Raw genomic sequence first — 14,716 nt, forward strand, 5'->3', positions numbered from 1 at the left:
TGATAAGAACAAATGACCAAAGCCATCTTTGAGAAAAAGTATTTGACATGTACTTTTTGTACATAGTTTGGCCCATGTTCCATCCACTAACCTGGAGGAGGCTGGATATATGACCTATACTGCAGCCAGCCACCAGGGGATGAACGAGAAGGCTTGGCATCACTTTATTTATTTTACTACATGCCAGCTCACAGCTCACAGGTCACAGGAGCACCAACTCGTCTACTGCCACTGTTCATCATCTGGTCAAGCATCTCAGGTTTCTTCAAAGTCACAAACCTGGCAACCTCACAAACCTGGCAACTCTGCAATGACCTCAACATAAAGTCACATAAAGAAAAGTTACCGTGACAAGTTCATTTATACTGATAAGGACCATGCAGCAGCACTCTAGCATTTGTGGTCTTATGTCCCTTTCCTCTATTCCAATTTTTACTCATGTTTATTCAGCACAAACACAGAAAGTGTGTTATAGCAGTAAAAATGCCTGTACAGAAGTAAATTGTCTGTATTAAAATGAGTACTTACCACAGTTCACTGAGGTTAAACGGTGAAGTACTCCAGTATAATCAACTGTATCGTTAGGCAGTCACAGTTATATCCTGCAGTATAGCCAGATAAAGCAACAGAAAGAAAAGACGACCTCACTTAATCTGTGATATCTTGTAAATGAATTGCATTAGGAATGAAATGGAAGACTTTGGAGCAAATAGCTTTGCCTTTCTGCACTTACTTCTTTACATTTCAGCTTTACAAACAGTTTAAGGCTCTCTAAGTCCAAAACAACAATGTGTGAATTCTTAAATTGAAAGCTACAGCCTTTAAATCCCCTTACACTAGTAAATATTTAATGTGAAGTAAAAAAGAAATCCCATTTGCACTTGAAAAACAATTAGGAAAAAGAGAGCAGGACAAATGTAAATTTATTTAGGTCAGCTTGATTTTATTTTACTCTGGAGAGATCTCCTATTTTTTGGTAAAAAAAAAAAAAAAGTTAATCTCCGTTTTTTAAAGTGAAAACACTGGATAACTCAGCCCGGGAGAGCAGGGATCCAGAGTTCGCTCCATCTGGTTAACACTGCAACGCAGAACGCAGATTGTTTTATACCAGCAAGGTTGAGAGAGCAGCATGGCGAGAGAGAAAGAGGGACAAAGAGCGAGAGGGGGAAAGAAGAGAGGATAAAGGGAGGAGGCCTGGGTCAAGTCCTCAAAGTGCTGGACTGTTCTACTTAAAGATCTTTAAATAGGGTATTCCACTAGAATGGCTTGCTCTCATCTATCTCTGCCCTCATTGAGGAACCCTGGGATAAACCAGAGGCTGATGGGAATGTGGGTTGGGTGTGTGGACCCGGGACAGGCCGTGTCATCACTGGAGACATGAGTCAGGCTACATCCATATCAATGCTTTCTTGTTTTAAAACAAAAACGATCTCTGTTCACAAAAATGTTTTAGCTCCATATGAGTAATAATCCCCGTCCAAATCAACACACTGAAATCAAATGTCACATGACCATTCACATACACTGCTCATATGCATGCTGGTGTAAACAGGAAGCAGATTGTCTCCTCTGCAGTTAACTGATTTACAAAGTCAATGCAAAGCTGGGAAGAGACAAACATTTTGAATCACTAGCACGGGACAACATGGACAGTGCAAATGATGCAAAATAATAGATGCAGAATTCGCACACCAAGCATAGTGTGTGGCATCGCATTTTATCCTCCAATTAAACCTACGAAACCAGCATTTCCACAACAGGTACAATGCAGCAATTATAGTCACTTCAGCCAGTAGTCCTCCTCTCCTCTTTCCCAGAGAACGGACCAATATTCACAGGTTGTGTTTACAGCATAAGTCTAATGAATTGTCTTCAGTGCTGTTTGTAAAGAACTGTAAGAACTCAGAAATCAGGAAGCACATACGAGTTACCATTTCTCTGTTCACACCCGTCCACAATGCAGTCTTGCAGTTTTTAAACTAACACAGGGCAGCAGCATTTTCAAAGTTCTCCACTTACGGAGCTCAAACACTCAACAACTACCAACTTAAATGTGGTGGTGTGGATGTAATGTCAGACTACCCTGAAGTGCCCACATGGAGAAGTTCATTTTTTTAATTTGTGGACTTTTGTTCTACAGAGGAACTATTCTTTTGAAAAAATAAGGACACAAATCCTGATAAACAACCTTTATACATAAAACATAAGCCAAAGTCAAAGCAATAAGATAATGGATGTTTTATGCACTGGAGCCAGAGTCGCTTTGAATGCCAAGATCCATCCGTGTGGTTAGTGGACTCATTTACCTTCCGTCTGAATTCTTCCTAATTTCCCGGTGCAGCTGAGTGCCTCTAATTTCAGCCGAGCATCTGGGGAAGGGGACTCATTGTGGAACAAGAGCGGAGGCTATGGGTCTTTGGATAGCAGAATGCCAGCTAAATGATCTCCAGTGGACGTAGGTTTAAATGGAGGCTAAATGGCGATGCCAAACGCTCCTCTATCTGAAGCTCATTACCCGCCTCTCAATTCCCCGGAGACCTGGCTCAGCTTCATGCCGAGCACTTTCCTGCCAGGAGGAGGGTGATTACAACATTTTGCTGTACAAAAGCTCCCCTCCCCCTCACTTTCCTCATAGCTTCCTGTCTTCTCCCTCCTTTCTCTTCATGGTCACCCTCTTTTGCTTCCCTCTGCGTTTCTTTCACACTCTCCCTCTCTCTCTTGCACCTCGCAGGCTCCCCAGAGGATTCATACTCTTGACTGATTTGTCTTTGTGTTCTGACCATGGCAGGCAAGACGGAATGGTGAAGGAGTGTTTACAACAGACAATAGTGAATAAGAGGAATTATGAATCATACAGCGGCATGTAATCCATATGACAACAAAAAATGTAATGGCAACAACAACGCTTTACTGTTTGGAATTAAAAAGCAGTTTGAAAGCGAATCACAGCAGAGTAGGCAGACAGGACAAACACTCATGTACGCTGCGGGTATCATCCAGTCAGGGAGGAGCAGAGGCCTATGCATTTCTCTGCCAAGGCTCGAGGTACTCGAGACCCAGATGGGCAAAGATGTCCTTTTCAGTCGTAGCTGCCAGGAGCTTGTTCTAGAGAAAGGACAAACAAACAGAAAGTCATGGACTTGTGGAGGAATGTGCTGGAATTTGTCACCAGAGCAGATCCACAGGTTCTCAGCTTCAGGCTTCACTGTTCCTCACGATGTTCATGTGCTCACAACCTTAACTTCTTCAAGCTGTCAATTTCGATTTAGGACTTTATTAGCTCACTTCGCACCAAGGCCCACACATGCCGTGACTGTGCAGATTTACATTTGACCGTCCACCTCGCTCCCGACCCATAAACACTTTAACCTTCCTCTAAGTGATCGCACTTTTCAGCAGATGAGAATTTTCCTGACAAATCACGACAGGGCTATTAACTGCTGGCCGTCTACCAACGCCATGTGATGGGTTATTTCTCTGTTGGAGTGATGACGAGGCCTGACTCACCTTGGGAGTGAGACAGCCTGGAGAGAGAGAGAGGAAGAGGACTGTGATTCTGACACATCCTGCCCTCAAGTGCTAAACTGGACCTGACACGTTGCGAAGAGAAGACAGAAAAACCAAGAGCACGTCAGCTCCTGCTGCCAGTGGACTGAGATAACTGAGAGCAACTAGTAGGCAGCGAGAGCGAGGGGAAGACACAACAAGGCAAGTCGCCCTCCACACTGGCTTGTTTTTTTATAATGCAAATGACAGGTTGGCCATGTGGCGGGGAGGTTTACATGCACAATGCATGAAGCTCAATTCATCTTTTTATAGTTTAATTTGGGTTAAAGCAGATTTCTGAGTGTTGCTTGTGGTTTTGTCAATGATTTCTTCCACTAACGGTGACATTGAACAAAGTAATTACAGAGACCTGGGAGCTTGGAGAAAGTTGTTACAGCAAAGTCTGACAGGCCAAGAAATGAGGGCAAGAAAAGGGTCTTTTTTCCCTTCAAATTTGAAGGTAAAATGGAGTTACAGCTAAGAGATTAGGAAAACATTGGTAGATGTTTTCTGGAGGGATGTTTATGAGTGACCATCAGTTCTTCACAACATGACATGAGACTGCAGACAGTGAATTTAACAGCAGGGTAAAAGAGAAATGTGTCTGTAAAAGAACTCCATCCAACTTCCAGCTGAAACAGAAACACAAAGTTGCAGAAATTTAAATGAAGTTGGTTTCCTCCATGGAGCATTTGATTTGATTGACATATTTTGGCTGCTCCAAGTGTCCTTGCCTCCTGTCCTCCTCTCACCGTGCTGTCGGTCATCCATCACTGGTGATCCCATCACAAGTGGACAGCTTTAAAAACAGGTGGTAGGTGGTCTGCCACATTCTTTTAGCAGTGTGAATGAAACGTGTCCTGGGCCACATTAAAGACAGCTGTCAGCTGACACCCTCCAGCTCGCCACAGATTCATTATGAGCCAAAACATTTTTAAATGTTTGAGTGTTTCACAAACATTAATTTATTGATGGGGGCCGTTAATATCAACACTGACTGCCACATATTCATTTTCCTTTTTTTTTTTTTTTTTTCAAAAGTGTAATTTCCTTGTAAAAATGTATGCAGCAAACATATTGACAATTGGACCCATCTGCTATGATAAGATACAGATTGTTCATTTTATGTTAACCCCAAGATAGAGATCGCTTATGTTATAATGAGAAGTGTCAACATTTTCTGGTACATTGTGAAACTGTGGCAGGACAAATTTGAACAAGGTGGGTTGTCACAGTATAGATACATGATAATAAACACTAAAACATATAAACATGATGATTAGGTTATATCTATTAGGAGTATCTTTTTATGGTTTCTAAGTTGATTTGAGCAAGTTTAATGTGATATGCTTATAGATTTGACTAATGAAAGGCAAGGATACCAGAGTAGAACTCTTCATCATCATCTAAACGCTCGTGCACGTTCCTCTTCCAAACTTTATGTTGAAATACTTTGGGGATGTTAGAAATGATGGCCCAAAATACAAAAATGAGACCCAAGTTGTTCACTCCTGAACATCTGCAGAGTCTGTTCTGTGGATCTATTTCCATCACTCAGTTTCTCTTACACATAAAAACGTTTATCAGTGCTGTCTTGGGGAACATAACAATATATTTTTGGTGAAACTGTATTATTTTTGAGTGAAACTATCCAAAGCCTATTAAAGTGGTCCACCACTGCCTGTAGTTTTTCACTGTTCTCATAGCCCTGAGCCCATTTATTGCTCTAACCACTCAAAACACATGAAATGCAGACACACATAGCTGCAATTTATGGTGCGGTAAGTTACTCTCTATTAAACAGATATAAAAATATTCAGAGATGAAAAATGGAGGCAGTGGAAAAGGAAGAAAACAGGAAAAAGAGGAGGGGGCATAAGGCTGATGTGATTTGTAGTAAATCCAGATTTCTTACAGCACATGGCAAGGCTTACTGTTCAGAAGAAGCTCAGGAGATCCAACTAAAGGCGAGAACACAGGGCACAGATGAGATTCTCAACATTACCATTTCAGCCATTGTCCTGGATCAGGGGTAAAGCCCTCTCTCTGCGGCACTGTCCACTTTCCTCAATTCCTGCAATCCTTACATGCCCTCCGGGAGATGCTGCTTTATTTACTTAGCACAACATAGTGTGGGCTCTCAGAGAGATAAATCCACAAACCTTATGTACCTCTGAGTTCTCCCCTTCAGGGAAACTACAGTGAAAATGGGAAAAGCGGCTTTTATTCTTTTTGGAGCTTTTTGGTTTTATCAAAAGGAGCTTAGAGTTCAGCAACAGACCAGCAGTTAATTAGAGAGAGAGAGGTTATCCATCTGAGATGCTCACGTGCTCAGTGACTGGCAAGCCATCCGCACAACAAGCCAGAATGCGAGAGGTGTGTGTTACTGGGAGCCAGTGTCCTTGACTTAATAAGCTGCTAATCAGCTCCATGTTTCTCTGTCCACCACGTAATGACATCCCTCGTGGACGTGAACACATATCAGTCCCTGCAAAACATCTGCCCCTTCTCTGCTGCCTGTCATCCTCTCTCTGCCACCCGGCCCACCACTTGACGGATGGAGCTGATGGACATGGCTGCCCGCCCGACTCCAACCCGACTCAACTGACACATCAAAGAGAGAGAGAGGGAGGGAGATGGAGAGATAAAGAGATGGAGGGACAAACCTGGAGAGCTGCTCAACCAGATCAGCCAAACTGCCAGCAAGCATGTGAAGGACAGAAACACAGAGGGAGCTCACTAGCTAACGAAATAAGGATTTTCTCCACCAAACTAAAACATCATACTGGATTATATAAAATCCATATATGTTATAATGAAGATACATCATTTTTGTTTAAACTACTTCAAGCTTACAACTCAAATCATTTATATCATTGTTTATTAAAAATGTAACATTTGATTTGTTTTCACCCTGATTATCTTTGAGGTCACACATACGGAAAATGGTAAATAGTAAATGGTGTGTATTTATATAGTACGTTACAGTCTTTATGACCAGTCAAAGTACTTAATAGTATTTTTGTATGTGCAGCACATGATACATCACTCACACACTGACAGCACAGCCATCAGGAGCCATTTGGAGTTCAGTGTCTTGCCCAAAGAATTGGAAAGACTGACCGCCAACCCTCTGGTTAGTGGACGACCTGTTCTACCTCCTGACCCTGAGCCACCCCAACACATATCTAAATATAAAAAAAGCCTTAATACAGCAGATTCATGACAATTCAAAAGAAAGTGCCAGTCGCCCATTATTGTCAGTGGACAGACCCTGGATGTCCAAAATAATTTCTCCAACTTCATAACTCACAATGGCTCCATTGGGAACTTGGGTATAAGGTTAATGAAAATCTGCATATGTTGAACAGCTCAGTAAAGTTAAGAATGGGAGCAATAGAACATGTTTTAAGCAAAATGATCTTGCTGTAAAGTTGAAACAATAAATGTATTTTAGCAAATAATCAAATTGTTGATGAATTTAAGAAATCCTATGTCCAGCATCAAACACCTAAAAGACAATGTGTTTATTATCAAACACATAAAGAGGAGAAAATAGACTTTAAAAATGTGCTTTTGTCCGTGTGTTCTGTGTGGGCAGCCATTTGAAAGGTGTCACAACCATGTGCCAAAAATGGGACAGAAATAGTTTGCGTGATCTGCATTAAACTGTAAATTTTAAAACACACGTGGAAATCATTAGTATCTGCATTAAAGTTTCCAGGTCATTTTTGTAAAGACCTGCATGTCTCCCCTTTTCAGTTGGTAAACAGCAAACATCTGGTGCAGACGGCCCGGCTGACCTAATCATTATTTAATGTTCACAGTGACGTCTGACAAAATCAACTTACAAGTCAATGGCACCAGATGGATGGAGGGGACAGATGTGTTAAATGTATCGTATGCTATTAGTCTGTGTTTGCCTACACTTTTACATAAATACATTATGAGATGAAAATATGTAAGTACTTTAAAGCTTGCTACGCTGCCCCAAGTGGTCAAAACCAGTTACAGCAGATTCTATTGTACTGTAGTCAATATCTAACTTTTTAAAAGTCAACTTGATAATGTAGACTTTTAAAAGATTAAACAAGATAAAAATACATAATATATGAAGGATAATCTTATATAAATACTGCAACTGTAACTACTGTTCAGGGAGATATTTCTTTTGAAACGCACAGAGGAATACAAGAGAGAATCCAGCTAAAGGTCACACACGGAGAAGTATGCAAACGCAACCTGAAATCCATGCAAATTCACTTACACAAACTCACTGCTAGGAAAATGTATTTGAACAAAAACCTCTGTAAGTGTGCTGTCATTTCACTTTCAGCTCCGAACCGTCTGCTCAGCTACATCAACCAGTTACCTCGTATCAAGAGCTGGACTGCAGAGGTCAAATTAAATGGCAGACGCCCATAAAGCTTTCAAAAGCATGGGTTTCACCGTGCTGCTGAGGTCAATGCTTTTCTTAGCCACAGGTCCAACATAGCTGGGCTAAAGTGTTTTATGTCGGAGGACATACAACTTTATATAAGGAGTTTAAGGTAAGCTTCCATCAGAGGAGGCACACTCGAAGGCAGACTGGAAGGTGATGTTTAAAGAAAAATACATTCCACGTTATCAAATCTGCTAATGTTCTGTTTACTTTTTTTGGGACACTCTTCCTCTGACATTAAGAAATAGATTACATAACTGCCAAGAGATCAAGAAAAAAAAATCATCTGATTGCCTCTAAGTTAATTTGTCGTTATTGCGGCTCACAGGAAAGGGCTGACAGGGGCAGAAAAAAAAAGTGGGAAATCGATCATGTCCGTGTGTCTTCCTGCTGTAACGATCCACCGCACGCCCACACTTCCCCTGTGCTCCAGTCTGCAGGAGCTCAGTTCAGAGGACACACGGAGTTACCAGGGAGGGCACAGACACCTCACTAATCACACCAGCAATTAGTGCAAGCGCCATAAAGCACCGCTGCCTATAAAACAGCTATTGAGTTTAGTGTTATCGTCATTACCTATCTTTCCTTGGCTTGCTAATCAGCCTGTGCATTGGGCAGAGAGGCAGACAGCTCACGAATAATGAATTCCTAATCAGAAACAATAGGATCCTCCCCTGACATCCCTGGTGTTATGGGTCTTTGCTCCCATGGAGGAGTAAACATTTGCGAATCAAAGTTATTCAGTTGATTAGGCTGGCCAAAGGTAATGAACAGATATGGTAACACGTCTGAGAGACGTGTCATAAAGCTCTATGAGTCCTTATAACTGAAATATCTTTGAGTGTCATTGTTCTACTTTCTTGCAAACCTGCATTCAAACTGGTACAAGGAGGTGCAGATTTGGACACGCAATAGGTTAAATGTTAATAAACATTCAGTTAACAGTGTGCCTTCCGTCTGTGGACCGAGCTGAACATCATCTTCTGAACATCGTCTTCTTCCACATCCTCAGATTAACTACAGCAGTTGTAGACCCATTTCTGAAGGAAATAGCTGACATGCAGTGTATGAAAAAAATAACAGCAGTTCTGTAAATCATTCAAATGTATCCAAAAGACATGCGAGCAGTAAAAAGGTCCATTCAGTTTAACTTTATAAAACACTGACTATGAAATCTTCTTTCCTGATAAAACCGTTAATGCTGATAAAATAAATGTGAAGTAGCTTCAGAGCAATCACACAGTTCGAGCAGACAGACCATTCCAAACAGGCAGCTGTAGAAACGGGCAATGTACTAGTTTATATATATTAAAGCTCATAAATACTGTTACTTCCAAAGTCATTTATTACAGATATTTTAAAGAGCTTAATGAGCAATTAGCTGAAAATATTTTATCTGCTGACCTCAAGCAGCTGAACTTGTTGCATTTGTCCAGGGAGTGTCCTTCCACCATGACACATAGTAACAAACTAGTGGTAAAATAAAGAGCATACATTTTAAGATTTATTTACTTAATTTGTATTATCCCCATGAAATGCAACATGTCCAACTGGACAATTGCCCTGGCAAGATGTGATTTTGTAGCCATGATTCTAATATGCATTAATTAGCCTGCAATCCTACTGAAGTTCATCACCCAAGTCCGGAGGCATCTAGTGAACTTGTGATGTGTGAGAGCGACTGCATGAAGCTCTCCCTAATCTGCACAGCCCGTAATTGTACCTTAACTTCTCCCCAAACGGACCCAAACAGACCACTCCTCTAATGATAACAATAAATTAACTTTCTCTGCTCCACTGAAGCCCATAAATAATTAATTGGTTTGTTAAAGAGGAGCTGGTTTTGCATGACTGAAGTGGTTCCTCCAGTGTGATCGGATGCTGCTGTCACAGCATTTCTTTCGTTCTGCTCAATAAAAAAAAAAACACATCGGTAAAATATGAGCTTCGTTTGAGAATAGTTACATCACAACTTCATACTGTTCTGAGCCAGGATCTTCTGAGTCATTCTGAGTCTCAACATGGGAGAGGCTGCAAATCATGGGACAGGGAAGACATAAAGGTTATACCACACACTGTTTATAAAGATGAATTATGTATCTCCATTATCCACATATAAAGCCAAATTATCCTGCATACAAACGCCGCCATCTTCTGCATTTGGAGTCTGCACAGTATGATAAAGCCTTGGTAGTAAGGTCCCGAGGTTACATGGACTCGACCAATTGTGAGTCAATCATGATGTTTCACCACATTATATAATAATGACACATAAAAACCAGACTTACAGAAAAAGATCAGTGTATTAAAAACTGCTTAAAATAACTGCTTATTACTCAGATCTTGTTACATAATGAAAATATAGTCAACTAAATACCACTGAAATTGAGTTTATGAAAATAAAAAGCCAATATAAAGTTTTGAAACTGAAGTCTGCCTGAGGTGAGATCTCTTGCTGACCCGAGCTGGGTGATTAAGACTGAATATTTCACTTTTACAGTCAAATCTCTTTGATAATTGTCGTGTGAATGTCCAGCTGCCAAAATCCAGATTACAGAGGCGAAACCGATCAAGGGCAAAGGGAAAAGAAGTTATTAAAGTTTACTTGTCTTCAGAGCAATGAGCTTTACCAGCAGTGAGTCATGCAGGGAATGTTTGGTGAGGTTGTTGGGGCTGGAGGCAGCCTGACAGGATAATAATAATAATCTCCTCTGCAGGTTTTCAAATTTAAATTAATTTTAATATGTATTTGTTGTTCAAATTAATATTTTACATTTTTTTAACCCATATATGAAAAAATATCTAATCCAGATTGTATTTAATTATTTATTTTTATCAAAAGGTAGACGTAAAAGACAAAATGGCCCTGGGTTTGACGACAGAAATAACATATCAGGCTTCAGGAGGTAAAGTTTCATCAGTCAGAGGGGGGTGGGTGCTGACTGCCATCACCCTATATAAAGTTCAACAGTGTGGTTTTGTTTATTCACAATCTGAAGAGGAAGTACTACACTACCCACTATCATGAGGTGTGATAGTTATGTCTCTGACTGGTGGAGCTTGGTGTTGCCATGGAAATGTTTATCATAACTGCAAAAATCAAGGCAGCCACGATCAGATCAAAGATACATTATGTTTATCACAGAGTAACCATGATTTCTCTTTCTAACATTATTTAGAGATGAGGAATGAAGTGTAAAGGGCTGAAAATCACTGCAACAAGGTTCAATTCAAGAAGAAGCACCGGATAGCATTAGGGATAATTCTCAATGGTTTATGGGATGCATTTTCTTTTCCATTATCTGAATTTGTTTTTGCATAAAATCAAATGTTTTACGGTCAAAATTTATCTTATAGCTGGTCGGCCTGGTTCCACGCTCAAAATCATTTCTGAACAGTAAATTTATTTCCGGAACCAGAGCTGTTCTAAAAGAGGGCAGTTGCCGTTACGCTCTAAATCTGTGCCTCCACTGTCAGTGTATTAGCTCAGTGTGACTCTGTAACCACAGCATTGGAAGTGGTGTGAGCACAGCACATATATAAAGCAGCAGGTTTTTCTCTCAGCGAGCTCAGTGTTCTATTTCTATGACAGCACTGGAGGGCTTTCATGAGGCATTTTGCTAGATGAACATACTGAGCATTTGTATTTTGGTAACTCATTGTAATGGTGAATGTGCCAGTGGGGAGTCAAAAGTGCAGTATAGTACTTGTCGGTAATATTGGAGCAGTGCAGGGTAATTTTGGTGTCACAGAGAGACTCGGTCAGAGTATAATGTTAGAGGAAGCATGTTATTTCCATGGCTCCTACAAAAACATTTTTCTCTCTAACCACTTTATCCTGCTAGCTGTGCTTTTAATGATTATCATCCAAGACAGAAGTGCCAATATTCGTCATGAGTTAAATCGCTGGCAAATGCCATCCTTCCTAAATTTCACTGAACACTTTCTGACATTGTGAGATGGTTCTCTTAGGATCCAGGAACATGTAGCCAAATGTGATATCTCCTCCCACACAAATTTAATTTAAGGTACCATATATTCACTTCAGAGTCCCATTGGGACACTGTTGTTGTGGATTTTTGCTCTGAACTCTTCTCTCCATCACAACACAGTCAGAACATGGTCGCTCAGAACAGTCTGCTTTTAAAGGAGGAAGAAGAAGTCATGTGATTTGTCACGACTCATGTCATGACTCACTGGCTGATTAATGCATTCCTCCTAATCACACCCTGGTTCCGAGACACTTTGGCCACAAGGTGAAGTTGCCACATTCAGTGCACCGGCATAATTACAGAAATAGAGCCTGGGATTAACTGCAGCTTCTTATCTTTGCTTTGTATCATCATATTAAGTCCAAAAGAACACACAGTCGTTTCTGCTGTTCAGAATAGCTCATGTACAACTTTTCTGAACTGGGCACATGGCTGAGGCATCACATTAAAACATTAAAAAAGACGAGATTTTATAAGACTGTATATGTCATATTTACACATCTATATAAAGCACGGTTACTACTAAAGATGTGAATCACAAATTATTGTGGCTATGTTGACAAATGTACTACAACATTTACAAAGTACTTATCTTAACTCACCACACAGTCAAACCACAATCGTTCTTGTGTGTTAACCAAACCAAACCTCAACCATAGCATCAAAAAGCAGATTTATTTTAACAGTGATCTGTAAGTTTTAGAAGGCACAGACAATTGAGAATGGTACTATTGGCAATAGAGGGTGAGATCAGTAAGTGGTTCAGCATTGATTATAGACAAATATAAAGATTGATGAAAGTCAATCAACTCCTCGAAAGTAAAGCTTTGTCTTGATCAACCTGTCACATCCTCCACGTTAGCAAATGGGCCAAACTAAAAAGTCAAAGTACACGTCAAATCACATTTTTCTCAAGGATGGTTTCTGACATTTTAGGTTCTTGTCACACAGGTTCTTGCATTTATTGTTTTAATTAGTTATTTGATGGTATAAAAATGGGGTTGCTGCTTTTCAGTGACAAAGGTAATTCATGTAGTCAGTTCAGTTTAAAGATTCAATCTTAAAGATTAGTTCATACATGACTAACCTTTAACCAATGCCTTTTGGAGGGCACAGCAGCACAGAGACCACAAGATAAGCCTGAATCACCCCAATGGTTGTTTCATCGAGTGTCCCTGTAAATAAATCATGGGGCAACCTGAAATGGGAGCCTCGGACAGACGGGTGCCTGTGCCACCGCAAGGGCTGTGTCAATTAATGTTGCACGACAAGCAGACATGGCCCAAACCTGGGCCTTCCTGAAACCTTCTGCCATTCACTTTCATCAATAATAAAGCAGGATCCATCTCCTGAGTGAGCCGATACCCTGGTTCAGTCCAGCTACCCCAACCTCCAACATTCCCTTCACCCCTTCTTTGGCCTCTTCTTCCATCTTGTAAGTTCACAGAATCGTCAAATGTCTGCTTTACACTGAAAGTCCATTAATATAAGATTGCAGTTTGCAGCACTTGGAATGTATATGGTTGGGCTATTACATTAAAAGTTTTTAGTCATCAAAGGCTTGAAAGAATCTATGACTACTACTCATTAGAAGCTAGTAATAGGCACTGAGTGGGTGGATGAGAGACTGAAAAAGTGGCCAAGGTACAGTGGGTGAGAAGGCAGTAAAACTGTGACAGGGAGAAAGAGGGGGGTGGTAGAATTCAAGAGCAGTAAATGAACAGATAATATTCATGCAATTATCCTAAATGAGCCTCCTTTCTATTCAAAATGTCCCTTTCCCTAAATGTGTCCACCACTCTTCTTGTCCTCCACTGCTTCACTTCAGTCTATTTTTCAACTGTTCCACTCTCCCTCCTCTAGCATAACTCCCCTCTGTCAGGGAATAGCTGTCAATATGATTTATCATTGATGCTAACTGATGTAGTTGTCCCACTGTGAAGGCTGATTAGATGACCATCCTGCTGATACAGCCTCATCAGGGATAACAGTCGGTGGGAGCGGCGACAGAGCCACCCTGTCTCTTTCTTTCTCTTTATGCGTCGCTCTGTCCGTCTTCATCTCCCCTTGATTTATTGTCACTACCGTTTGCCTTCCTGTAGCACATTCCAGCAGCCATACCAGCCTCTTAAGGCTTCACTAGGCAGCCATTTGACAGAAAAAATATACTTGTGCTGTCAACATAAATGTCCATTTCCGATTTTTTAAATCCCACTTTGCTGTGATGCTGTAGATTTGCCCCATTTGCCCCAGAAAAACTGCTGTGTCAGCCATGAACAAAATATTTTCCACCTACAGAAAGTAAAGAAGTACAAGAAGAAGTGAATAAGTACCAAACAAAAGCGAGACCATCCGCAGTGGAAGTCAGCACCATTATTATGTTTTTGCTTTGCTATCCAAACCTCCCAAAACATGGTAAACATTTAGCCTGTTAAACACACTAACATTGTCACTGTGAGCTCCACAGCCATTTTCAGACATGACCTGCAGATTAAGTCCAGAGAATTGGGTCCAGACTTTACCCGCAGTTTGCTTTTTACACATGAACAACACAGTGGGAGGTTTTCTGCACAGATGCAACAAATCCTCCGCGTTATTCAGGCGAGAGGTGGAGCAGCAGGGAGCAGGAGGCAGAGGCAGGAAGTAACGTGTTAATTCAGCTGCGCATATCACAGGATTTTCTTTTCAACACAGACCCTGTTGTCGGCTCTAGGGGGCCAGGCGGATAAAGTTTGCA

At 40.9% G+C, this 14,716-nt stretch overlaps 1 protein-coding gene across 1 annotated transcript in view; it reads right to left on the reverse strand.

Annotated features, from left to right (window-relative positions):
- Positions 1 to 922: 922 nt before the first annotated feature.
- The window catches only part of dntt (deoxynucleotidyltransferase, terminal), a 77,347-nt gene continuing 63,553 nt past the window's right edge, over positions 923 to 14,716 (reverse strand). Inside the window, exon 11 of the mRNA XM_069538352.1 lies at positions 923 to 3,105. Coding sequence (XP_069394453.1) covers positions 3,019 to 3,105 — 87 coding nt within the window. The 3' untranslated portion in view covers positions 923 to 3,018. The remainder of the gene's footprint in view (positions 3,106 to 14,716) is intronic.

Source organism: Paralichthys olivaceus, chromosome 14, assembly GCF_024713975.1.
Source record: "Paralichthys olivaceus isolate ysfri-2021 chromosome 14, ASM2471397v2, whole genome shotgun sequence".
Lineage (NCBI taxonomy): Eukaryota > Metazoa > Chordata > Actinopteri > Pleuronectiformes > Paralichthyidae > Paralichthys > Paralichthys olivaceus.